The sequence below is a fragment of the Drosophila nasuta genome, chromosome 3 (assembly GCF_023558535.2).
Source record: "Drosophila nasuta strain 15112-1781.00 chromosome 3, ASM2355853v1, whole genome shotgun sequence".
Classification (NCBI taxonomy): Eukaryota; Metazoa; Arthropoda; class Insecta; order Diptera; family Drosophilidae; genus Drosophila; species Drosophila nasuta.
In genome coordinates, this window is record NC_083457.1 from 46,837,303 (window position 1) to 46,862,713 (window position 25,411).

The 25,411-nt window shown below is 36.8% G+C and overlaps 2 protein-coding genes across 4 annotated transcripts; one reads left to right on the top strand and one right to left on the bottom strand.

The window, feature by feature from the left end:
- Positions 1-3,247: 3,247 nt before the first annotated feature.
- Positions 3,248-13,425, top strand: LOC132792835 (transcription initiation factor TFIID subunit 4). Its single transcript, XM_060802333.1, is given in 13 exon segments — positions 3,248-3,376; positions 4,567-5,169; positions 6,618-6,782; positions 6,946-7,677; positions 8,722-9,213; positions 9,280-9,393; positions 9,452-9,685; positions 9,752-9,937; positions 9,939-10,241; positions 10,243-10,686; positions 10,748-10,921; positions 11,633-11,758; positions 11,827-13,425. Coding segments are annotated over 12 exon segments (3,543 nt in total). The 5' UTR covers positions 3,248-3,376; positions 4,567-4,755; the 3' UTR covers positions 11,986-13,425.
- On the bottom strand, positions 12,801-24,297 carry LOC132792837 (carbohydrate sulfotransferase 11). Of its 3 annotated transcripts, XM_060802339.1 has the most exons (10): positions 24,264-24,297; positions 22,897-23,326; positions 16,583-16,759; positions 16,157-16,240; positions 16,020-16,083; positions 15,894-15,960; positions 14,881-15,025; positions 14,658-14,813; positions 14,089-14,429; positions 12,801-14,022 (listed from the first exon to the last, which is right to left on the bottom strand). In XM_060802339.1, the coding sequence occupies exons 2-10, from the start codon at positions 23,035-23,037 to the stop codon at positions 13,929-13,931; spliced, it is 1,269 nt and encodes a 422-aa protein (XP_060658322.1). In that variant the 5' UTR covers positions 23,038-23,326; positions 24,264-24,297; the 3' UTR covers positions 12,801-13,928. The 3 variants fall into 3 exon arrangements, with proteins under 3 accessions (XP_060658322.1, XP_060658321.1, XP_060658323.1); XM_060802338.1 differs by lacking the exon at positions 24,264-24,297 and having other exon boundaries at positions 22,897-24,202; XM_060802340.1 differs by lacking the exons at positions 16,583-16,759; positions 24,264-24,297 and having other exon boundaries at positions 22,897-23,869.
- Positions 24,298-25,411: the final 1,114 nt, after the last annotated feature.

Consider the following 25,411-nt stretch of genomic DNA (forward strand, 5'->3'; position numbering starts at 1 on the left):
GGACATATCCGATGATGTGCAATGCATTCGCACTATTCATGAGGAACACACTCGCATCTCTGGTGATGGCTTCAATGCTTGGACTGTCTACAATGGACACTGCAAGCATCAAAGTCTCGCCCAGTTGAGCGATTGTTTCCAGGGCAATGAAATTGATGAGGCAACAAGAGAGCGACCTCAACAACAGTCAAGTGTAAAGATCTTTGCAAGTTCAGCCCAAGTTAGCCATGCGCCTGTCAAGCAAACAGTTGCCAATCATCCTTTCGGTTCAAATCCTTTTCTGCAGCAACTTCGTCCTGTCAATAAAAAACCAACTCAAGCCCCAAAACCACAGCAATCAAGTGTCAAAACAACTGCAACTCCACAGACTCCCAGTTCATGTCAGAACAGTCTTTACTGCTCGAATCCCTTTCTTCAGCAAGTTCACCCACAGCAGAAGGTTCACCCACAGCAGCAAGTTCACCCACAGCAACCGCAGAAGCAGCAGCCACGTCCTGAGAAAATTGTTGATCATGTCACTGCATCAAAGCCAAGCTACAATCAAAATCCATTTCTAAGTCAGCTCAAAGCGCCAACTGGAAATAGTATTCAACAATCTTCGCAACGTCAGCCCGTGAAACAGTCAAAACACAGCCAAGCCTATCAATCGAATCCATATCTGAGTATTCTAAGTAAACCTAATATTATACCCAATACAAATAGACCAAAAACAAGTACAACTCTAAAGCCTGTCAGGCCAACAAAGGCCACAATTCATCCATACGTCAACAGCGACAGCTTTCGTAACGAGATTATTAAGTTTACGGCAACGTCGTCAATAACAAACACAACTCCAAAAACAACGCCAAGACCTTCAACCACAGCAAAAACATCAACTCGTCCATTCACAACTGCAAATTCTTTTACCAGCACAACGAGAAGGACACCAACGACAACAGCTACGCCTTTTAAATCGACTACAAAGCCATCAACAACAACAAGAACTACACAGCATACAACAACCAGACCTACAACAAAAAGTTCAACTTTACATTCGACTACACAAAGGACTACAACTAGGCCAACTACACCAAGTTCATCAATTCGATATTCTACTACTACTACAGCTACTCGGCAAACAACTCGCCCCACAACAGCCAATCGTTATCATGCAATAACTTCAACTCACTTCACAACTCCAAAACCAACCACTACAAAGCACACGACAGCAAGAACCACAACTCGTCCAACAACTACGAGTTCCACAACGAAACCCACAACAACGAGAACCACAACTCGTTCTAGAACAACTCGTTCCCAAATAGCCAGCCATTATACTGCTTCGAATTTTAATTATTTTACAACTCAAAAACCAACAACTCTAAAGCACACGACACCAAGAACTACTACTCGTCCAACAACAACGAGACCCACAACAATGAGAACCACAACTCGTTCTACAACAACTCGTCCCTCAATAGCCAGCCATTATACTGCAACGCCTTTTACTTATTTTACAACACCAAAACCAATAACTACAAAGCACACAACTACGTCAACATTAGCGAGAACAACTACTCGTTATACAACAACGAGACCGACCACAACTCGTTCTACAACAGCCAGATCCATAACAACGAGAAAAACTACTCCGCCTTCAACAACAAAACCCACAACAACGAGGACAACCACTCGTTCTACAACAACGAGAACAACTACTCGTTCAACAACACCGAGATCTACAACAGCAAGAACCACAACTCGTTCAACAACAACGCGACCAACCACAACAAGAACAACTTATTCTACAACTAATTACCCCAGAACTACGAGATCGACATCTCTCCCAGCAGCTAAAAGCACTACTCATTCTACAACAAGATCTACAACATCGAAACCCTCAACATCAAGACCAGCAACATTAAGACCTACCACTCATTCTACAGCAAACTACTTTAAAACAACGACACTTTCTCCAGCAACCAAAATCCCTTTTAGTTATACAACGAGGCCTACAGCAAAACCATCTACGAGACCCACAACAACGAGAATCCCAACTCGTTCTACAATAACGAGTCCCATAGCAACAAGAACAACTACTCGTCCTACAACAACGAGACCCACAACAACGAGACCGACCACAAGAACTACTCGTTCTACAACCGTAAGACCCTCAACACGTTACACAACAACTACTTTGCGTCCGTTTGCCACATCCACAACACCTCGGCCATATCTTTTTAGCTCGTCGCGGGCAACAACTACAACAACACATCGTCCTGTCACAACACAAAGGATTAGGACCACTACCGATCCTTTCAGTCATCCATTCTTTGCCAAATTCAAAGCAGCCTTTGATACAAATCGTGTGCCAACTTCGACTACTGCAAAACCCACCTTAACTTTAAATTCTAGTACGTATTATAGCAAATTTCAAGATAATAGTTCAAAGGTCGCATCTAAAACCGTTTACACCTACAATTTTGGCCATAATCTAACAACAACAACAACCACCACGCGACCTTAAAAACATTATTCAACCTATATCAACTAAATTCAAGCGTCAAAGAGACAGCAAGATAATCTTGTAAATAAATGTTCATAATACGGCTAGTTTAGTATAATACAAGAATACTCATAAGTTATTAATTTTAAAACATAAATTTAGGATTCAGATAATAAAACGAAAATAAACGACATGCAAATACTCAATATATAAATATTAATTTAATGCGAAGACCAGTCTAAAGACCTGAATGACACGCTTAATACTGCTGCCAGCTAGAGAAGATGCTTTTGATTAATTTCATTAACTTGTTTTTGATCGGGTGTTTGCCATGTTAACACACACAACAACAAAAGCATTCAGATAACAACTTAGGCGTGACATAACAAGTTCTAAAAGATTGCTTGTATTTCAATTTTCAGTTTAATTCAAATAAATTAGCGAATTATTCAATTTTCGAATGCCAAATGTGTTTAATTTCAAATTGCTTCAGTGTTGTTAAACTATCCCGCCCTATTTTAGCATATTGTTAAGCACTCTCATGAAGATATGGTGTCAAATCGATAACCGATAAGTAATCGTGTATGGGAAATATTTCTAATTTTCGCATTGCGTTAAAAACAATAATAATGCATGTAAACATAATGTATAAATATTTGTCGACAATATAATAATTATCTTAAATAAGAATAATAGTATATTGGGCATACCTATAAAACGTTGTCGCATTTTATTCCTTATGACCGTTGGCCACACTGTGCTGTAAAAAGTTAATCTGGTTGCGGTGGACGGTTAATAAACATTCAATTGTTGTTTTCGCCAAGAAAAACGTAGTATTAAACGTTAAAAATGCGCTGTGGTGTACACAGTTGTAATGCAAAATGAATTAACGTGAGTGCTTTTTTAAATAAGCCACAATTTACGAAAAAATTGACTCAGCCTGTACCAACGACAACAACAAATAGAACCAGGCCAAAGAGCGACAGTCATCAAGCGATTATTACCTTGATAACAATAGCAAAAATCGTTGCACTACATTTGTTAATAATAATACTCATACCCCCATATAAATGATATTGTACGTTAATGCATGCGGACAGTAAGTCGAACATTATTGTTTTTGTACACGGGGAAATGTGGCGGCAAAACGTGAGAATTCCGGAGGCGAAGTGACAAATTTTTTCAACTTGTGTGAAGTCGGCTGCGCGCAAATTGTAACTCACGTTAAGTCGGCTGCCCGACGCAAAACGCAACTATTTGCTCGCTATGCGTTGTGTATGTTGGCAATGCCGCGTCTAAAGTGCTAGCGACCTCTAGCGGATGATGAAAATTTTGTTCAGCGTTGCGTTTTGTCTCGCACTTTTATCGACGTCTGCGGCCCCTCTTTGCGCGTTTACTGTCGTTTTGCACGCGCATTCGTGAAAATGGCGGCGTTGTCGCTCGGTCGCTGCCAAATTTTTTGTACATCCAAAATAATCAAAATAAAGCGACAATAAATACAGTGCTCAACAAACAGTCTGCGCTAGAGGCCGCGTGCGCGCGTGTGTGTGTTAAATCAAATAAAAGCAACACAAATAATCAAACGATTAATCCAAAAAGCAAATTCAACATATAACAAAAAGTCAGTGCTCTAGTGACAAGGAGTCAACGTCGTTGTCGCCGTCGTCGCTGTCGTTGACGTCGCCAGCGCAGCAGCCGCGTGAATAAGCGAGCATAAGTGCGAGTGAGTGAGCGCGGAGCATTTTGCGATTGCTTTTGCCACTTTTGGCCAGCGGAGCACCCGCAAGGTGATTACGGATTGTGTCGATAGTTGAATGTGAAATTAGCAGTGCAACGCAGCGTCTCGTTTGTCGGCTTTCACCTGCGCCCCTCTTCCCTGCCCGCCCCCGCTTCTGCTTCTTCTTCTTGAAACATCTGCAACAGAAAGAGCGAAAAAAAGAACGAGCACCGAAGAAGAAGAGGAAGCAGTTTTATGACCCACAGGTAAAACTGTCTTCCTTGCCAGGTAGCTCTGGAGTTGTCGCTGTGACCAATTTGTTGTAAACAAAATTCAACTAAAGTGTACCACAATTTGCTTGCAGCATTGATGCCACACGAAGATGCCACAACAGCAATAACAATCAAAACACCAACATGCTGCAGATGATGCTCAGTTGATCTAGCAACAAACACAAAAACAGGCTGAAGACTGATTCCAGTTTAAAGCGACAGCAGCAGCAGGAGAAGAAGACTTTGGTTATTCAAAACGAGAGCCAAACAGAAGAAGAGCAATGAACAGCAGCCAGACGGCAGCAACGGCCACATCGGCCAGCAGCAATCGCATCACGTTCACCAGCCAACCGCTGCCCAATGGCACCATCAACATTGGCGGCGCTCCCGGCGGACCGACGATCATCTCAACGGCCCAGCTGCCGAACACGACAACGATCAAGACGATTACGGCAGGCTTGGGGGGACATACGGGAATGCCCGGATTATCGCAGGTCTCCCATCATCATCCACAGCAGCAGCAACATCAGGTGCAACAGCAGCAGCAACAACAGCAGCAGCAAACGCAATCAGTAGGTGCCACGCAAACACAAACCTTAGTTATTAAATCCAATCACCATGCTGTCACCCTGCCGGCGGGTCTAGTATCAAGTGCACCAGCAGGAATCGTAACAATGACCAAGACCATCAATCAGGTATCCACCAACAACAACAACTCCAACCACACCACCAACGTGCTCCACATTTAAAAAGCGAGCCCCAAATATCAGGCGCCGTTCTATCTCACACTCTGTCTCTATCACAGACACACGCACACACTTACACCCACACACCTCACTTCTGTAATCTGTTCCCAATCTGTATTCTGTTCCCACTCTCTCGCTTTATACCGCCTTATTCATTTAGCCACGATTAGCGTGCGTCTTTCAACAAACAAAAAAAAAAACTATGGCATCAAAACACCAAAACATTTTGTAGTTAGCACCGTGAATGTTCCATATACAAGATCTATCCAATTACAATATATCTTACGTTTAGTTTAGTTGAGTTTCGCATATTTACAAATACTTATTTACTCATTATAATTCTAATTATGTTTATCAATTTTATAGTACATTAATGTAGCCAGAAAAACACAGTTTATAACACAAAATTTTCGGTTGAGAAGCTAGTTTGTTTAATTTGCTTTCGTTATTTAACTTGATTACCAAAAATATCCAATTAATATTAAGGAAAATTTAAGAGTAAAGCTCAATTCTTAATTCCTTCAACAACAATCTCAATTTTGCTGATCTCTGTTGGCCTTTTCGTAATATTCATATATATCCAGTCATGGAATTTTATTTTAGTAATAGTTTTAGGAAGGGATTTCAGCAAAATATGAAGAAAAAAATAAATTTGTTTTTGACAAGACCTTCCATATTAATAATTAATGCAACAAATTCGCTTAGCTGAAGGTTGATCCTCAGAATTGTGCTTACCTATCTGCAATAGCTAAAGATTAAAACAAATATAATTCTAAAGTATTCTCTTATTGAAATAGTAATTGGAAGAAAGTCTCTATATTGAGCAGCCACTGTTTAGACTAAATGTATGCATAATTGTTGGATGTCTTATTCATTTTTGATAGATCAAAATTTGGAGTTGCTTACAAAGTTTAAGTTCCTAACGAAATGATGTCTTTCAAAATGCTTTCATATATATATTTTTTTAGACTTATTTTACCTTAGTAAAGTTATTAACTTCTTATGCTTTCTCATTACCAAATTATTAAATCCCTCACTTTTTAGACCCTTATTTTCCATTTTATAAAACCGATTTTGATGGTTTACTTAATATTGCCCGTAGTACACGACGATGACTATTTAACTTGGCTTATAGTGTAGTAGAATATTTTTAATTTGTAGTTGCAAAATCGCACATTTTTCGGACTGATCTTGCTCCTGCTCAACTTTGACCTTGTTTCCATCGACATCGACGTGAACTGCTGCATGTGTAGTGAAAAGAAAAAAGAAACGCTAAATTGAACACAAATGCTGTGAACTCTATCAAAGCTTATATGTATTGCCGCCTATAGAAAACTCACTTGACTTCTCCCAGACTATTTTTAAGATCATGCTAATATTCTGATTGTGTTCCACAGGCCGGGCAGCCGCTGCTCAACTCGATGCTGCCCGCTGGAGTTGTGGTCGGCATGCGTCCGCAAGGTCCGACGCAGCAGCAGCCAAAGAACATGCCCGCCAATCCGCTGAGTCGCGTGGTCATCAGCAATCCCCACATGCCCGGAGTGAGGCCACAGAGTCCATCGGTAAGTGGCGCGACTCTTGTTGTTGTGTGGTGGGTTCTTCTCTTCAGTACTAATCCCACTTGCACACACACACACACATACATATTCAAATTACCATTATCAGCGGGTCGAACTGTGTCTATTGTCTCTCTCTCTTTCTCTTTCCCATTTTTGTTCTCAATAGATAACTTTAAGCACAATAAATGCAGGACAAACGCCTGCACTGTTAGTGAAAACGGATAATGGATTTCAATTGTTGCGCGTGGGTACGGCCACAACGACGGGCCCGCCGACGATGACACAGACCATATCCAACACCAGCAACATCAACAGCAGCAACAACAACAGCAGTAACAACAACAGCAACAACAACAGTAACAACACAACAACAACAACCACAAATCATCCCACAACAACACAGATACGCTTGCAAACTGTGCCGGCTGCAGCTGTAAGTAGATATCATGGCCAAACTCCATCACAGCAACAACAACAGCAACAGACGCAGCAACAACAACAGCAGCAGCAGCAACAACAACACCTTCAGTCAAGCACACAATCATCCTCACAAGCAACAACTGCCAGCACTAGTATTGCACTGCGCAAAACGATTGTCCGAACTTCATCCACAATCCTCCCATCCAGCAATAATAATCTTAATAATATTAATAATAACACCACCACCACCAATACCACAACCACTACCAACAACAACAACAACAGCAACAAACCCGCTACTAACCTGCAACAGCAACAGAAGCTACAGCTACATCTCAAACAGCAGCAGCAGCAGCAACAGGCTCAGCATAAACAACAGCAGCAACAGGCCTCAGCAGCCAGCGCAAGCAGCGCAGCAGCCGCGGCTGCCGCAGCCGCTGCCGCGAATGTCGCGGCAACCATAAAGATCAAGCAAAACGTAAAAATCTAAAGCAAATCACAACAAACTTTAACTTAAACTTTGCTTGAATGGAAAAATGTCTTCAAATTTTCAAATTTCCAAATAATTTCGTAAAATTCTCTCTCTATATTTGTCTGAACTGATCTGTTAATTGTATTTTTTTTTTTAAGCTACGCTTCAGTTTCAATTTCCATTTTGTTAAGAACTTTTTGCAGTCAGTCGGCATTTTTTTTTTTAATTTCAATTAAGTATTTCAATCTTGATAGTATTTGTACTTCTGCTCAGTTTTGCATGTTGCGTTGTAACTGTGTGTGTATTTAAGATATAATGTATTCAATATATATATTTGTTTATGATTTACGTCTTTCGCTGCAGTTCTATGCTGCGTTGCTGCTCAACTTTTTTTTTTGTAAAGGAATTCTGAAGAATTAATGAGCATATGGCTTAACGGCGTCCCCAGTCATTTGTGTGTAAACGAATAAAGCGGCTTATCAAACTAATATAGTATATATATAAATATAGATGTATGAGTAACTCAATACGAAACAATTGTAAAATCACTGATTCATCAGCAAGAAATATGTGAACATAAAATCCACATGCTAAGGAATTTACTTTTGAGTATGTCCGATCAATGAATGTATATATTTTAATACAATGATAAAGTTAAATTAGAAACAGAAAATTAACTTTCTGTTCATCAACTATAAAATCCATATGTTTCGGAATATATTATGGCATTTATTTTGGAGTGTGTCCGATCAATATTTCGATACAAAGAGATTTAAATGAATTATCAGTTAAATTAGATGAAAAATATCGCTTGTCTGCAAAATGTAATTTACTAAAATTGTAGAATATTATTCGTTTACACATAAAAACACTTCTCGGATTCAGTTGCCCTTGTGAGCCACGATCATCCGATTCATCATTTACCTTTATTTCTAGCTAAAACTTGTAACGCTTATCGCTCTTAATTTGCACTGACTGAACACCATAGCATTAATTTTAAATCTAATACTTTTCTTATATATTTACTAATCCGATTTGTTCTATCTGCAGTCGATGACGAACACGACAGCCTCGAGCAACATAATTGTGAACTCGGTGGCCAGCAGCAATGCGCACACTTATGGCAGCGGCTCGCAGCCTCCGCATTTGGCCCAGCTACAGCAGACGCAGCCGCAGCAGGCGCCACATTTGCCGCAGGTAACGCAAATCCAAACGATACCAGCAGCAGTTCAGCCCCAGACACAGGCGAACAATGTGCAAGTTGTGAGTGCAGCAGCGGCGGCATCGGCGGCGGCGACAGCATCAAATGCTGTTAATACGACAACAACAACGGCGGCGCAGGGCAATACCAAAGAGAAATGTCGCAAGTTTTTAGCCAATTTAATCGAATTGTCGACACGCGAACCCAAGCCGGTGGAGAAAAATGTGCGCACGCTCATCCAGGAGCTGGTCAATGCGAATGTGGAGCCCGAGGAGTTTTGTGATCGCCTGGAGCGTTTACTCAACGCCAGTCCACAGCCGTGCCTCATTGGTTTTCTAAAGGTATATTCAAACTTTTGCCATCTTGTAGTAAGTGCAATATATTAAAATGATTAATTTAACCAACAGAAAAGTCTGCCACTGTTGCGCCAGGCGCTCTACACCAAGGAGCTGGTTATTGAGGGCATTAAACCGCCAGCGCAGCATGTGTTGGGATTACCTGGACTGCCGCAGCAGCTGCCGGTAAGGAAATATAACAAATCAAATCAGTTTAGATCATTAATTGTAAAACTGTTTGCAGAAAATTCAAGCGCAAATCCGTCCCATTGGACTCAGCCAGACTACGACGACCATTGGACAGACACAGGTGCGCATGATCCAACAGAATGCCCTGGGCAATGTGCCGCGACCCACAATTGGCCACACGACGATATCGAAGCAGCCGCCAAGCATACGTTTACCCACAGCGCCGCGTCTGGTGAACACAGGCGCCATTCGCGGCCAAATGCCTTCGCTGCCAATGCCCACACAGGCGGTAAGTAGGATGAAGTGTATTCGATTCTATCGAGATATGAACTAACTCATCTGTATTTACATTTAGAATATTGTGCAAATCCGTGGCCCACACAATGCCCAGCTGCAGCGCACGAGTTCGGTGCAGATTCGAGCCACGCCTCGGCCGCCAAACAGCACGCCCACGAACAAAGTCACTGCCGTTAAAGTTGGCCAGACGCAGATCAAGGCCATAACGCCCAGTTTGCATCCGCCCTCGCTGGCGGCCATATCATCCCAATAGCGGACCACCCCCAACGCCAACGTTATCCGTGCTCTCGACGATCAATTCGGCCTCGACCACCTCGTTGCCGGTGCCGTCGCTGCCCACGGTGCATTTGCCGCCGGAGGCTTTGCGTGCCCGCGAACAGATGCAGAATTCGCTGCATCAGAACAACAATAATCACTTTGAGCCGAAGCTGGTTGAGATTAAGGCACCGCAATTGCCCCACATTGAGCGCATCAATGCCTCGCTAACGCCCATTTCGGCCAAGACGCTGCCGCGCAACTCGATGCCCATGCCCAACAAGACAGTGAGTAAAAAAGAAACGCGATGCGGTGGATCGCGATGCCAAGGACGACAAGCTGAACAGTAGCAGTGGAATGGCCACATCCGCGGCGACGGCGGCCGCAGCTGCGGCTGCCAATTCGTTTTTCCAGCAGAGCTCGATGTCGTCGTCAATGTATGGCGATGATGACATCAACGATGTGGCGGCGATGGGTGGCGTTAATTTGGCAGAGGAATCGCAGCGAATTCTGGGTTGCACCGAAAACATTGGCACACAAATCCGTTCGTGCAAGGACGAGGTGTTTCTCAATCTACCAGCATTGCAGGCGCGAATACGCGCAATTACCGCCGAACGTGGTCTCGAGGAACCATCACAGGATGTGGCTGTGCTCATATCGCATGCGTGCCAGGAAAGGCTCAAGAACATTGTGGAGAAGTTGGCTGTGATAGCGGAGCACCGCATTGATGTCATCAAGGTAAGTGCAGCACTTAAATTCCCACTTTTCCATACTAAAATGTTGAATGTTCGTCCCGCAGTTGGATCCACGGTATGAGGCGGCGAAAGATGTGCGAGGCCAAATCAAGTTCTTGGAGGAGTTGGACAAGGCGGAACAGAAGCGACACGAAGAACTGGAACGTGAGATGCTGCTGCGTGCTGCCAAGTCCAGGACGCGAGTGGAGGATCCCGAGCAGGCCAAAATGAAGGCGAGAGTAAGCAAGCTTTTTTTTATTGAATTTAATATAGAAGAAGTAAGACAACTAGAGTAGAGTGTGGTCGACTAGAGATACACATTTTGAATGATAGATAGACAGTGCGGAATTCATTGCAAAATATACCGAAAAATACTAAAAATATGCCAAATGATGTATTTGGTATATTGATAAAGTACTAAGTGCAAATTATATCACAACCGTAGTAACTAGGTGTTTTTGGCCATACAAAAGTATTTCTGTAATCTCCTCAATTTTTATCCAATCGCAGCCAAATTTTTAGGAATTATGAAAACTAGTTAACTAGGTCGTTATTTGATTTATTTCGAAACATAACAAGTGCTGTGAAAAAGAATTATATCTTCATCTTTTATAGTCTCTCAGATCTAGATGTTCATATAAAAAACTGCTGTTGACACTGATCAAGAGTAATAATATTGAATTAATATACTGAAAAAATACTACAATTTGCCTCATTTTAAAGTAGTATACCGCAAAATACCTAAAGATGTATTTCGTATACTGATACAATACTACATTCAAAATACACCATAGAGTGCAAAATATACCGGATAATGCGCTTCTACCCTATAGATAGCGGTTATAAAAAGCATTTTTAAGAATTGTTTATCACTAATATTTATATTAATATTTCCAATTAATGTTATTTCCCTCTAATTCAAATTCATTATTTCTATTCATTCACTTAAGGCAAAAGAGATGCAGCGTGCTGAAATGGAGGAACTGCGCCAACGTGATGCGAATCTGACGGCACTTCAGGCGATTGGACCGCGTAAGAAACTCAAACTAGATAGCGAAGCGAGCGGTGTGGGTGTGGTGAGTACTTTAAAATCGAAGCCAGAAGCATGCCTTTGCTGACATCCAATCATATTTGCTATCTACAGGGTTCCAGTAGTGGCGGTCTGCTGAGCAGTAGTGGCAACACATCGACAACGTTGCGGCCGCGCATTAAACGTGTCAATCTGCGCGATATGCTCTTCTACATGGAGCAGGAACGTGAATTTTGTCGCAGCTCGCTGCTGTTCAAAACTTACCTCAAGTGATCGCTGCTGGTGCAGCCGTTGTTCATTCGCACCTACGCTCCTGTACGGCTCCATCTCCGCCTCCGCCACTGTCTCCGCCTCCTGTCGTCTGTTACTGTCCTCTTGGTCTAATTTCAATTTGCGCCAATTCAGCATGGTTCATTAATTTGCAATATACTTTAGCTGTCACATTTAACTGCGTCGTCCCCTTGTTATTTTTAGTTAGACATACAAATTTAAATTGTAATTATAATTTTCTATAACTCATATATACTTCTCGTTTTCCAATTAAAAACAAAAGAAACGCCTACAACACTTAAACCAAACCAATCCAAAAACCAACATCAACAACAGAACTAATAACAAACAAAAAGAAATGAAAAGAAAAGAAGTAAATCATAAAAACAAAAGCATCAACGTGCAGTCAGCCAGCGTTTGATTTTGTAATGTTTAAAATATATAATTAATTGCAGTAATAATTGCATTGACGGCCTTATCTAAACGATATAAACATATATAAATAATATGATTAAATTGTGTAGCTTAGATTGTTAAACGAAAAAATCAAGCGTAATTTTAGTGTTTAAGTTAGCATTCAAGATCGATCATAAGATGGTTTTTAAAACCATATTGCAAGTTGCAAAAGCAAGAGAATAAGGAAAAAGCAAACAACAAAACAAAATAAGTGAAAAATATCCACAATATGCATACATTGAACTAGTTGTAGTTGTTTAAACAAATTGATGTAATTTTAATTAGCTTATGAATAAACAACCAGAAACAAAACAAAAACCTAAATAGATGTGTATAAAGTGCAGACTAAGTTTTGTCGATAGTTTAACTAGGTAAACAACAACAACAACACATCGTAATTAACAAATTTACAGCAAAAAATAGAACTAAAAACCCGAACGTAGTTGTAGACACTAAACATACAATATATATGTTTTTTTATTATCATTATTATTATGATTATTAGTGGCGCCCAACGTGAGTGTGCGTCTTTATAATGTTCTTGCAGGTAGACTTTTCATTTTGAACATTTGCACCAGCCACAAAATAGGTAAATTTTATACAAAAAAACAAGAATTGAAAAAAGAAGAAAACGCCGTAATATTGTAAAATACACTGAAATCAATTGACCACGTATATATATTAAATATAAATTTAAAAAGAAACAAACAAAACAATTTCAAATTCTGTGTGTGTGCTAAAAAACAATGTATAACTAGATGATGCAAACTTCAACAGCGCATAGTTTAGTAGGCATATAACTGAATATATTAAATACATCTATAAATATATACATGCATATTATGTTTTACAATTACTAAAAAAACGAAAAACAACAACAAGCAAACCCTATTGTATGTATAATTTAAGTTAAAACAAACAAAAAAAAAACAACAAAAAACAAAACAAACGAAAAAAAAATAAAACAAAATTAAAAGAAACAACTAATTCGATGCGCTCAAAACTTATGGGAAAGATTCGATATTGGTCGAAAGAATGCAGTAAAGATTTGTGTAACGGTATCTCAGTTAATTATTGTAGCTAGTTAATTCATTAAATTATACAATATGTAGTCGAATTTAATGATTTTTTTATTATTGCTATTTTTTATATAATCATTTAATATTACAAATTAAACTTATTATTTTTATTAACAAACAAAGAAACAACAACAAAAATAAAGCGAAATTCATATTTGGAACCCAACTAGATTTTGTATGAATTGTCGGATGAGAAGAAGAAATAACATATCTCCTAATAATATCATTTCTTCATTACTTTTCTCTCTTTAACTTTATTATTGTTTCATTCATTATTATCAACATTTGCAATTTACGTACTGTGACGGCTAATTAGTTCATATGTATTGTGTCTAAGATTTCATTTCGCTAAATTCTATGAATTTGTAAGTTTAAGTTTAAGCTTAGCTATAGAGTTAGTTAGCTTAGTTACTACGCCACCGATGCGGCGGCATCTTCCAATGCATCTGCTCGAGCATACTTCAAATATTCTTTAATGTCATAGCCGAACAGATCAAAGTCGAATCTGTGAAAATAAAATATGTTGGATGAATTTCTGAATTTAATCGAAGCTAAGAGACTGCAAACTCACTGATAATATTCATACAGCGCCATCATCTCCTTTCTGGTCAGCTGTGAATAGAATTGCTGTTGCAGCTCCTGCGTTTTTCTGCCTCCTTTGCCCATGTTGCGCCACACCGGGGCAATGACACGCTTGAGGCCAGTCTTTTCGATTAGATATAGTTGATCCTCTGCCAGCGATTCGAACTTGAGTATCATATCAAAGCGAATCAGGCAGGGAGTGCAAAATGATGTCGCCGACACAAAGTGCATGTCGATGTAGTTGCCACGCTTCACCTGGTCGAGCAGCCAGTGGACGAATTCAGGAAATGACGGATACTTTGTGTTGCCAGAACGTGCCACCAGCTTTGGCTGAAGAGAAGAATAAATAAATTACTTAAATTAGCAGAAGTTTTTAGGATCAAAAATAATCATGAAAGTAGCTAAATAAGCCCAACTTTTATGATAAAAAAATATAGACAACAAAAAATTGAATGAAACTAAATTAGCGGAACTTTTATGATCAAAAATTATACTTTATGGCTATTGTAAATGCAAATGAGTTAACTAGATAAAGTTGGGTATAGTAAATTCCTTTACCTTTTTGCGATACGTGCGCACAATGCTGCGTCCCAGCTTATCGTGAAAGGAATAAGGTAGAGCGAATACAATTTTATCTCGATAGGCGCTCAACAGTCTCTCGAAGGGATTCCTAGCTATGATAAATGTAATTGAATCATTTTGTGCCTCTCGCAGCTGCAATTCAAAGAATTTCCAGTATAAGTTAGATTATCGAATTAAAGAAATAGTAATCGTTAGTCACCTCTTGAAGTGTCACACGTGGATAACGCTCTCTGGCCAAGTTCAGCAGAATCTTTTTGGTCTTATGCAAATAGTTCGGCGTGTAACCAGCCAGCACATTGAAATTGAACATCCAGGACGATGATGCTGCCTTAAAGACATTGCACCTGCAATACAGTAAAGTTTAAAGTTGAATTCTTAATTTTTAATAAATTGAAATACATAGTGAAAATTTGGTAATTTTTTTACAGTGAAAAAAAAATATAAAATAAATTGAGTCATTTTTGGAAATTATCTTAAAACAGAAAAATAGTTCCAAAATCATTCGAAGTCCTGATTAAAGTATTAATAAAGTGATTCATCATTACTCAGAAAAAAATGGTTTGGTATATGTACTATATATGTATATTTTATTTTATATTATTTTATAATATTTTTTCATTGTATTTATTATAATATTTTTGCTTTGACGTTTGCATAACTTTAATTTTAATGTAACTAAAATAATTAGTATTTCTTTTTATACCCGCTAAATCAAATAGCAAACTTAATTTTGAAGTTAGAGTAGCAATTTTTGGTGCACACATTCATTATGAAAGTAGTATTTATAAATGTTGAAAATTGTTTAAATTAGTTAAGGTACAATTTGATATAGCAAAAAGGTTGCTGAAGTTTGGTTTGTTTTTGTAGATAATGGTAAATTTGGTAGTAAAATATCTAAGTAAGAAAGCTGTAGACGAGAGGTATTATTATAAAAAATGCCAAATTTGTATACCAAAAATACTAAAATATACAAAGGGAATATACCGAATTCTAGCATTTCGGTGTATTTTAGTATTTTTGGTATTTTCATTTGGTATATTTTTAGAATAATAAAATCCTACTAGATTTATATACCGACAAAGTATTAAAAAATACCGAAGGCGTATACCAATTATAGTATTCGGCATACTTCTGTCTTTTTGGTATTTTTTTAGAATAATACCACTCGACTGTAGCTTTCCTACTTCTTTTAGACTATTATCGATGACTTACCATATAATATGATACTTTTTATTCACTAAAAACTCCCATGTGTTTGGTGTATGCCACGAATCATGACCTACAATAAATTGGTATTAAGCATTAAGTACTTTATTAGATGATAAAATCGTAGCTCACCCAACACATCCAAACCGTACTCCGAGCACTTGTCCTTCAGTCTATCAAGTCGTTCTTCCATGCGCTGCGAATCATTAAAAAAAAGGAAAGTACAATTAAAAGCGTATAAAGCGGATGTGGTAGATAAATGACTTTACCACAGACATTTCCTGCATTTCGTCCTGTGAAAGCGTCTGCACTGCATAGTCGGGTATAAGCGGAAGTCCTGTTTCATTGTTAATCTGTGGGTGCAGTTGATGGAAACGAGAACGGAAAGGAAAGCACTTGAGAAATGGGCCATTTGAGCATGATAAACAAAAATAAATAACACAGTAAACACAATTTTCAAGGTATGCTGATGACTAAAATGATGATGATGATGGTGATAATGATGTCGATGATGACGCCAAACCCAAACAACTGTCAATCATTAATTTGCCAGAGACGCGCGGTTAATGTAACAAATTTCAATAATTGCGCATTTTAATGCACTATAAATGAGACTTTGAGTGTGTGTGTGTTCGTGTGTTTGTTATGTGCTCATTAATTATGTGTGTGTATATGTGTGTGTGTGTTATATTTACTTTATCAACATAGCGCCACTTATTCTTAGTCTTGCCCGTTGCGACCACAGTCAACTCCTTGTTTTTGTTTTTGTTCAGCAGCAGCACAGGATAACGAAATGTTTGGCCCACCGACAGCGGTTGCTGTTGTTGTTGCTGCTGTTGTTGCTCTTGCTGCTGCTGTTGCGCATTAAAGGCCTAAAAAAAGCATTCAACACATTAACTAAAAAGACTCAACGAAGAGTCAAAACACATTTGGAGAGAGAGAGAGAGAGAGAGAGAGTGTGAAGGGAGTTGAAGGGAGTTGGGCGTTTGATTTTAAAGCAATCATGACGAGGCGTATGCGTAATATATACAAGCGTTTTTATATATGAGTTATCGCCAGATTTGTTTACTATTAATAATATTTTCATAATTTAAATAGTCGCAACAGTCATGTTTAATAGTCGCCTCTCTGATGCATGTCACTGGCATTTCAGTGTCAAGGCAGCGCTCAACCCAATTAAAAATCGCATATATGTATGTGAGAGCTGTAAACGTTCGTTCTGATGAGGAGGCTTTATTATATACATATGTACGTTAAGTCTCAGCTAGCTACATGATTGTGCAGCGGTCAAGGCAATTTGCAGTTGTCATTTGGCCCCTGCACTACTCGTATTTCTATATACCCAGCAGTTAAGTGAATGAGGGGTATATCGAATTGCGTTTGGAAGGGAAATTTAAATAATACTTTTAAGCGAGGAAAAGCTCAAAGAAAAACTTTGCTACTGTGAATTGGAATTAATTTAAATATTGCTATTCTTATTATACATTTTTTAAGTATTATATTTAATAACTATTATTCAACAATATACCGAATATATTTATACATATTTGTTAAACATAAACTGAACTAATTTTTACAGGTACTTTGAATTGAGCTTGGTGATTTAAGCAAAGTTCATGATTTATACAAAGGCATATCGGAGACTTCTTCTAATAAGTTCTATTACTATTCTAATTATGAATTTTAAAAACATTAAAATTTGCCACCCTTTGCTAAAATTAAATTAATTTAGTTAAGCGTAGATTAACTTTAAGTAGTTTGAAGAAGTTTCATTGAAGGGAAATTGAAGGGGATTTAACCAATTCACATTTATAAAAAACTCAATCATCTATGCTACTTGTAATTAGTATTATTTTGAGGGAAATATAATAGGTAACCTATTTTAAAAATATAGTTTATTTATTTAACGTTGAAGAAGTTCAAGAGATTTCACATTGAGGTTTCCTTTCTGGTAATGAAATCTAATTAGCATTATTGTGATTGAGCTAAGCTTTGGATTTAGCCAAATACACATTAAAAAGAAAAATAAACAGTTGAAATGAGTCTCTGCTACTTCTTTTTAATTACAATTTATTCAAAGAGAATATGATTTGTTAAGTTTTTGTCATATTTAATTATATATATTTATTTAAAGTTAAGGCAGTTCATGAGAGTTAAAGGCGGAGGTTTTGCCAATACGCATTGCAAAGAAGCAAATCAAATGCATCTCCTCTACTTTTAAGTAGTATTATTGTAATTTCGATTGTGCACTTCAAAGGTAATAAATATGCTTTCATAAACTATGTCAATAACATACAATATTTATATATATTGCCAAAGTTGAGTAAGTTATAAGAATAAATTCATTTATAAATAGCGTTGACTGAGTAAAAATGTTCAAAAATAATTCATAGTCTACTTTTGAGCGCGACGAATACGTAACGTGTATCTCAAGCTTTATCTCTATAAACATTGCTATTTTTATGGTTAATTGCAAACTGTGATTGGAAATATTTGTTAGTATACAGTAAATACTAAAACTCTGTCTAAGCTCAAGAACATTTAATATTTTTATAGTTTGTATTTAAGCACAATTAGCATAGCAATTGCTTAGCGGGTAAATTGATGTTCTTCATCTATCAATTCATTACAATCTTGGACGTATTTTTATGTTCTTTATCTATAAATTCTTTAAAATTGTTTAGCTCGTATTTGTATATACTTTATCCATCTATTATTTACAGTTTATCAAATGTTATCTTCAAGTTTATCCATATCAATTCTGTTTAATTGTTCAATGGTTATCTTTATGTTTATTTCTATCAATCCCTTTCAATTGTTTAACACTTATTTTGATTTTCATTATTTATCAATTTTTTGCAATTGTTTTTCAAATTCATTATATATTAACTCATTGCAATTGCTCAAATTATATCTTTAAGTTCATTCTTCTCAATTCTTTACAATTCTTTCACGGGTATTTCTCAGTTCATCTTCATTAATTTCATATTTATTTTTCTGTATGTGCTTTTGGTTTTGGTTTGCAACAAAAGTGGCGCTATGTGCATGAAGTGAGCTGTGTGTATGTGATTGTGTGTGTGGGTGGGAGGTTAATAAGTGAAAGATGTGAGCTGTGAGACGTGGGCGTTGAAATGTGGGCGTCTTGTCACTTAAACGGCTTGCTGTACATGTTTGTGCCTGTCTGTGCATGTCCGCACATCTCATTCACTTTATGCGTGTGTGTGTGTGTAGGTGTGTCTGTGCTTAATTATGCCAATGTTTGGCATATGCGTGTTTTCCGTTTGTTTTTATTTCACTGTCGTTTTTTTTTTGTCCCCTTTTTTGGTTTGTTTTGCTGCCTAAGCATTGTGTCATTTGAATAATGTAACGCAAAAAATTAGACGGCGACTTTCATTGATTTTCGAGAGGCCTCTGACGTGTCCTGCCAAATGTTTAACTCTCTATCGCTGGCCACTGTTGAAGGGGCAATTAAGCTGTGCTGTGGCATGCCCCAAGGCCAAAATGCCATTTGCCATTTGTTCGAGTTCTCAACAAAACAAAACAAAAAAAAGCATGTAAGAAAGCTACAATTGAGTGTGCCCGACTGTGAGATACCCGCTAACCATTTAAGAAAAAACACATTTTTAAAATAAACCGAATTTATATACTTAAATGCCAAAATGTAGCGAATTAGTATACCAAAACAGTATTATTAAACCGAAAAAATACTGAAATATACCACAAACTATATTTGGTACATCAATATAGTACTTCATTCAAAATACACCATATAGTTCTAAAAATATACTGAATTAATATACTAAAAATACTGAAATATACCTCTGGCTATATTTGGTCCACTACGTGTTATACCGAATTAATATACCGGAAAAATACTAGAATATACTACACGCTTTATTTGCTACATTAATATACTACTGCGTACGCGAACTACATACTATAAAAATATACCGAAAAATACTAAAATATACCGCAGGCTCTATTTGGTACATTCTACTATAATACTCCGTTAAAAATATACCACAGAGTACAGACAGACGGAAAGACGAACATGGTCGGGGATGCCTCCTTCTGTTTGTTACATACATTGCCTGAAGGCACAAAGTTATAATACCCTTTCACCCTAAGGGTAGCGGGTATAAGAATAGGGGAAAGAGCGCCTTTGTGTCTCGGACAGCGCAAAGCAGAAGCCGCTAAAAGCAATGCAGTTGTTTAGTTGTTACATTCAACTGCTAATTGCAATAATACCTGAGGCAGTATTCTCTCAATATTGAGCTAATTTTAAATTAATTTACACCTCTAATAGCGCTTACACAGTGCAACGAGGTGTAAACGCTGCTGAATTTTGCTAATAGCTTTCATAAACAAAAATCGCTAGAATCGGGGAAAATTGTTATGGAAATATTAAGCTTTCGAGAATTGCTCATTATAAAAGTACAACACACGTAATACGTGTGGAAAAGAGAATAATATGTGTATCTGGAATTCGAGTATTATGAATGTATCTTTCGAATGCCCTTCACACTGGACTGGGACTGAAATCTAAACATAGCATTCGCATTCGCATCGCAATAGCGATAAAAATCACAGCAAGTCGATGACGATGATGATGATGATGATGCTCTCCAGTCGAGTGCGGTGCAAACTGGTTGCGAATATAAAAAGTTAATGTATTTTACGAAATTCAAGCTGTCTAATCGACAAATAGAAAGTTGCATAATAAAATTAAGAATTATTGTTATCAGCAAAGCGTAAAATTCCATTTTATAAACATTCACTAAGAACTGGAACTGAAAGTGAAACTGAAACTGAATCGTAATTGTTTATTCATTTGTTTATTTATTTATGAAATTGATCTAAAAGATCTAACAACGCATTTCGAATGGGAATTTTGGGGAGCAGTCCTTAAAATTTGAATATATTTATTATTTAAACAAATCTATTGCAAGGCAAACACACACATTGAATGTAAATCAGTTCAAATAGTTTACTATTATTTAAAAGTATTATTTATTTTCCCAAATTTGTTATACAACAACATATTCAATGAGAATTTGGGAAGCAATCTATATAATAAACATTATCATTATTTGTTTATTTCTTTCCTAACTCATTATACAACAAACATACTGATGAGAACCAAATGTCAAAGGTTAATTTCTGATAGCAGTCTGAGATTATTTTTATAAATTCACTATATTTGTATTATTTTTATTATACAAAAATAAGCTAGCAAGCGAAAGACGCATATTGAATGGCAATTTGAGGAAGCAGTTTATATAGTTTAATTATGTTTCTTATTAACATTTATTTATTATTTCATATTTTATTGAATGGGATTCGGAGAGAGCGGCCTATATAATATTTTTTTATTTTTCCTTAAATTTGTTATACAACAAACATGTTTTATTTTTTGTTGTAATTATTTTTTCATATTTATTATACAAGAATGTACTGAAGAGAATTGTTGGGGAGCAGTCTATATAGTTTAATATTTTATGTTATATATTGAATGTAGTACTATATCAATATACCAGATAAAACTGTTGATAAATTTTAGTATTTTTGTGGTATATATTTAGTATATAGGTAATTCCAAAAAGGAATTTGTCCCGTGCGAGACTCTTTACATTGAAAATAACATAAACTGAAACAATTTTGAAAATAAGAAAAGTTTATTTTTATAGCTCTAGATAAGTACTTTAATTAGAGCGAAGAATGGCTTTGGAATTTTTTTTCTGTTTTGTTTTCTATTGTGATAATTACAAAAATTAACCAATTCGTACGCAAAACCAAAAAATGAACGAAATAATATATTTTTATCGGAAAACAGATCAAGTTCCTAAAATCAATCTTAGCTCGTAATATAGTGCTTATCTAGAGCTTTAAGAATAACATTCACTTATTTTTAAAATTGTTTCAGTTTATATTATTTTCACTGCAGTGCACTGTAAAAAGTCTCGCACGGGACAAATTTCGCCATGGAATTACCCATATGTAGGTTTTTGTTTTTTTGTTTGTTTTTGTTTGTATTTATTTTTATTATTTATTTATTTTTTCATTTTTATTATATAGGAAGCAAGCGACGCTAATTAAATGCGAATTTAAGTGTAAAGACCAGATTTTGATTATATTTATAAATAAGATCGTTTTATTTCCCACATTTTATTAAACAACAACAAAAGCAAAGGTTAATTTTATATAGTTTGAATATATTTAATTGTATTATTTATTTATTTTTCAAGATTTTTTATACAACACAATTCTAAAAGGCACTAAAAGATCAGCGCAGCAAATTGAATGTGAATTTAGGGGTAAGAGTCTTTCTATGATAGCTTGTCTATATTATTTTTTCAGATTTATTATACAGTCGATAAACAGTCTTTGTAAGGTGGTTCAATTATATTAATAATGATGATTTATTTATTTTTCCTGCAGATAACTAAAAGACAAACAGCGCAAACTAAATGTATATTTCTATGTTTGGTAGTTATTACCAAATTATTATATTTATAATAACGATTTATTTACTTTTCCCAAAAAAAAAAGGCAAACGACGCACATGGAATGTGAATTTGTGGCAGCAATACATACAATTTGATAATATGCAGAGATAACGATTAATTACGTACCAAGCTAATGCACAATAATAATGATGACGATAATGATGATGATGATGATGATGTGATTATATATTGATGATTTATGGAATAACAAGCAAATCGATCGGAGGCAATTTGCTTGTTGTCAGGGCAGCGCCTGCAAACAGTTCAACTACTCGAATGTGTAATATAGGTATAGGTGTGTGTGTGATGGTGTGTTGGTGTGTATGTGCATGTGCAGTATGAGTGTTGTGTGTGTGTGTGTGTGTTTGCAGGGCACTTAGAAGTCAGCTACAGCAAACAATTACAGCCTTTGTTCAGGGCCACACACAAACACAGACTTGGATGTGGTTTTGTGGGGTGTGGTTAACATACGAGTATCCATTCACTCAAGTCTCAAGACTCACCTCGTATCCCTTAATCTTCTGCAGCTGCTCATTCCATACCAAGTAGATCAACGATAGCGGCAGCAATAGCAGCGATAATGCCGTAAAGATGAGCAAATATCGCCGTACGCGACAATTTGCGTTGCTCTTGTTCAATTTCATTTAAGACACAAGGCCAAATGCATAGAAACGGTTCTTTTCTTTACGTCTTTTCTTTACTTTATTTATTAGTTATTACGAGTATTTGCTATTTTTATTTCTTTTGATATATTTCCCATTCATTTTTTGTTGTTGTGTTCAATAATATTTCAGTCTGCTACGCGATGAATTTTGCGTGCAGTTGGCGACAGTTTCTGTACATTTTGTTCATGTTCATATTCGTTCTTAATACGCCTCCGTTTGTTGTTGGTTATTGCTAAATTTAGTTAACGCTGCTCTGTGCTGTTCTGTGCTGTGTTCAGAGTACAAAAATATATCAAATATTACACACGAAACATCACATAAATGATGACAAATGTTTTCCTCTACGCCAAAGAATCTTGCAAATGGAATTTATAATTTCATTCTTAAGGGTGTGTTATATATTATGTTATTCTTTTTCTTTTTTTTTCGGGACAACTTCCGCAACTTTCTCTACGGGCTGCTGTTTCTGCTTCTGCTGCTGCTGTTGTGAAGTCAAGATGTCAATTATTGATTTTTTTGACGTTGAACACGGGAAGTTTGTTTGTGTTGTTTGTTGCCTGTGCCCAGGTGCAATGCCATTGCATGACTTTGAGCTCGAACAAAACAAAAAACGGCCCAGTAATGTGTTCACTTTCTGCTGGCTTCAGTTTTTATGAGCATACTGAAAACTCATTTAATTGGCACGCTGTTTTTGTTTGCAAAACATTTTTTTTTTTTCGCAAAACTATTTAGGCAGTGCTCCAAGTTTGGCTCGGCATTTATATAAAATTCATTCAAATGGGCGCACGACCAACACAAACACAACAACACACAATCGTACATACACAGAGAGAGAGATACACCCGCGAACAATCGCAATCACGCAAACAAAACAAATGAAAGCGCACGCGGCGTATACGTAATTCTGTCAATTGCTACGCTGCGAGTGAGTGCGTTGTCTTTGCTTTTGTATTTGACTTGACTCGATTGTTTGCCAATTGAAAGACGCTCAATCAATATGAATTGCAATTGCAACCACAACCACAACTGTGATTTTCACTATTCACTAAACGTAATGCCATTTGCAACGACAACGACTATCAAATACAGCTTTTGTAGTGTGAGAAAGGCGCAAAGAATAAAGAATAAAGCGCCGCACTGCAGCAGCAGAAGCAGCAACAGAAGCAGAAGCAGCAGAAGCAAAACACATTAAAACCGCAACACACCGTTCCGAGCGACGCACATTTCACGAATGAATTCAAATGCGAAACGAAATGAGCACAGGCTGAAACAAACACACACAAGCACACACACATATACAGACTTTGGCCTCCCTCTGATTCTGATTCGACTGTCAGTTTCAGTTTGCATTTTGTTGTTGCTATTGCTGAGAGAGCACGCGAGAGAGTCGCGCGGTCTGAGTCTGGTCTTTAGATTTGTTTATCGGTGAGAATATCCACAGCACGCAGTGCAAACATTTTTGTTTATAGCTGAGCAAAAGACAAGGCCGGCAACAAAACAACAGCAAATTGCGATGAGCACAGAGCGACACATATGTATCCAAATGGTCGCAGAGAGAGAGAAAGACGGCGAGAGAGAGCGCGAGTACAATGTTTGTGGTTTAGGGTTGTTTTTGGAGCACATTGGGTTACCATGGGGAGCACATAAAGTTGCGCCTAATGTATTTCATAAAAAATGAATTTGAAACGAATGAGTTCAAATGACTGATCACATAACAATGCTTAAGAAATATTATGAAATTATATCATTAAGATTTGATAGCTTACATTTAAGCTTAATAAAATAGATGAATATATAAAAGTTAAATAAAGTTTAAAAAAAGTATTTTCTTTGTAGTTATTGTAAGTCTCTTATTTTAGACTTTCTACCCTAAAATTTAATTCGAAGCTGTAGACAATGTTGTAAACAAACAAAATTAAACACATAAACAATCACATATTTTTCAGTGGAAAAGCTATTGCTCAACTTAGAACAACTTTTTCATTCTCATTTTAGAGCACTTTATTTATGAGCAAATATTTATATTTCTCATATGGATGTTTTGGATTTTAATTTGACCTTTTCTACTCAAACAGTTTATTGAAACTATAGGTAAACAAAATAAAGAACAGAATATAAAAGATTTGTTGGTATAAACTTTATAAACAATTATAATAAATTGAAATGAATGTGTAGAATTGTAAGAACAATAAAGCACAAATGAATAATAATAAATAATGTTTTTTTCTTTTAACTCATTAATAGCAAATTATTCCATTGAAAAGTATTTGCAAAATAATTGTTTACGATTTAAATGAGTGAAATAGAGTAAGAGAAAATAATACACAAATACAAAACAATAATTATACAATTG

What these genes read in the sequence shown, in the direction of transcription:
- LOC132792837 (XM_060802339.1), bottom strand. Translation starts at nt 23,037, where the DNA reads ATGAAATTGAACAAGAGCAACGCAAATTGTCGCGTACGGCGATATTTG. An exon ending in AGAAGATTAAGGGATACGAG is followed by an intron (nt 16,760 to 22,896) that starts GTGAGTCTTGAG and finishes TGCTTTTTTTAG; the next exon opens with GCCTTTAATGCGCAACAGCA. An exon ending in CACGTGTGACACTTCAAGAG is followed by an intron (nt 14,814 to 14,880) that starts GTGACTAACGAT and finishes TTTGAATTGCAG; the next exon opens with CTGCGAGAGGCACAAAATGA.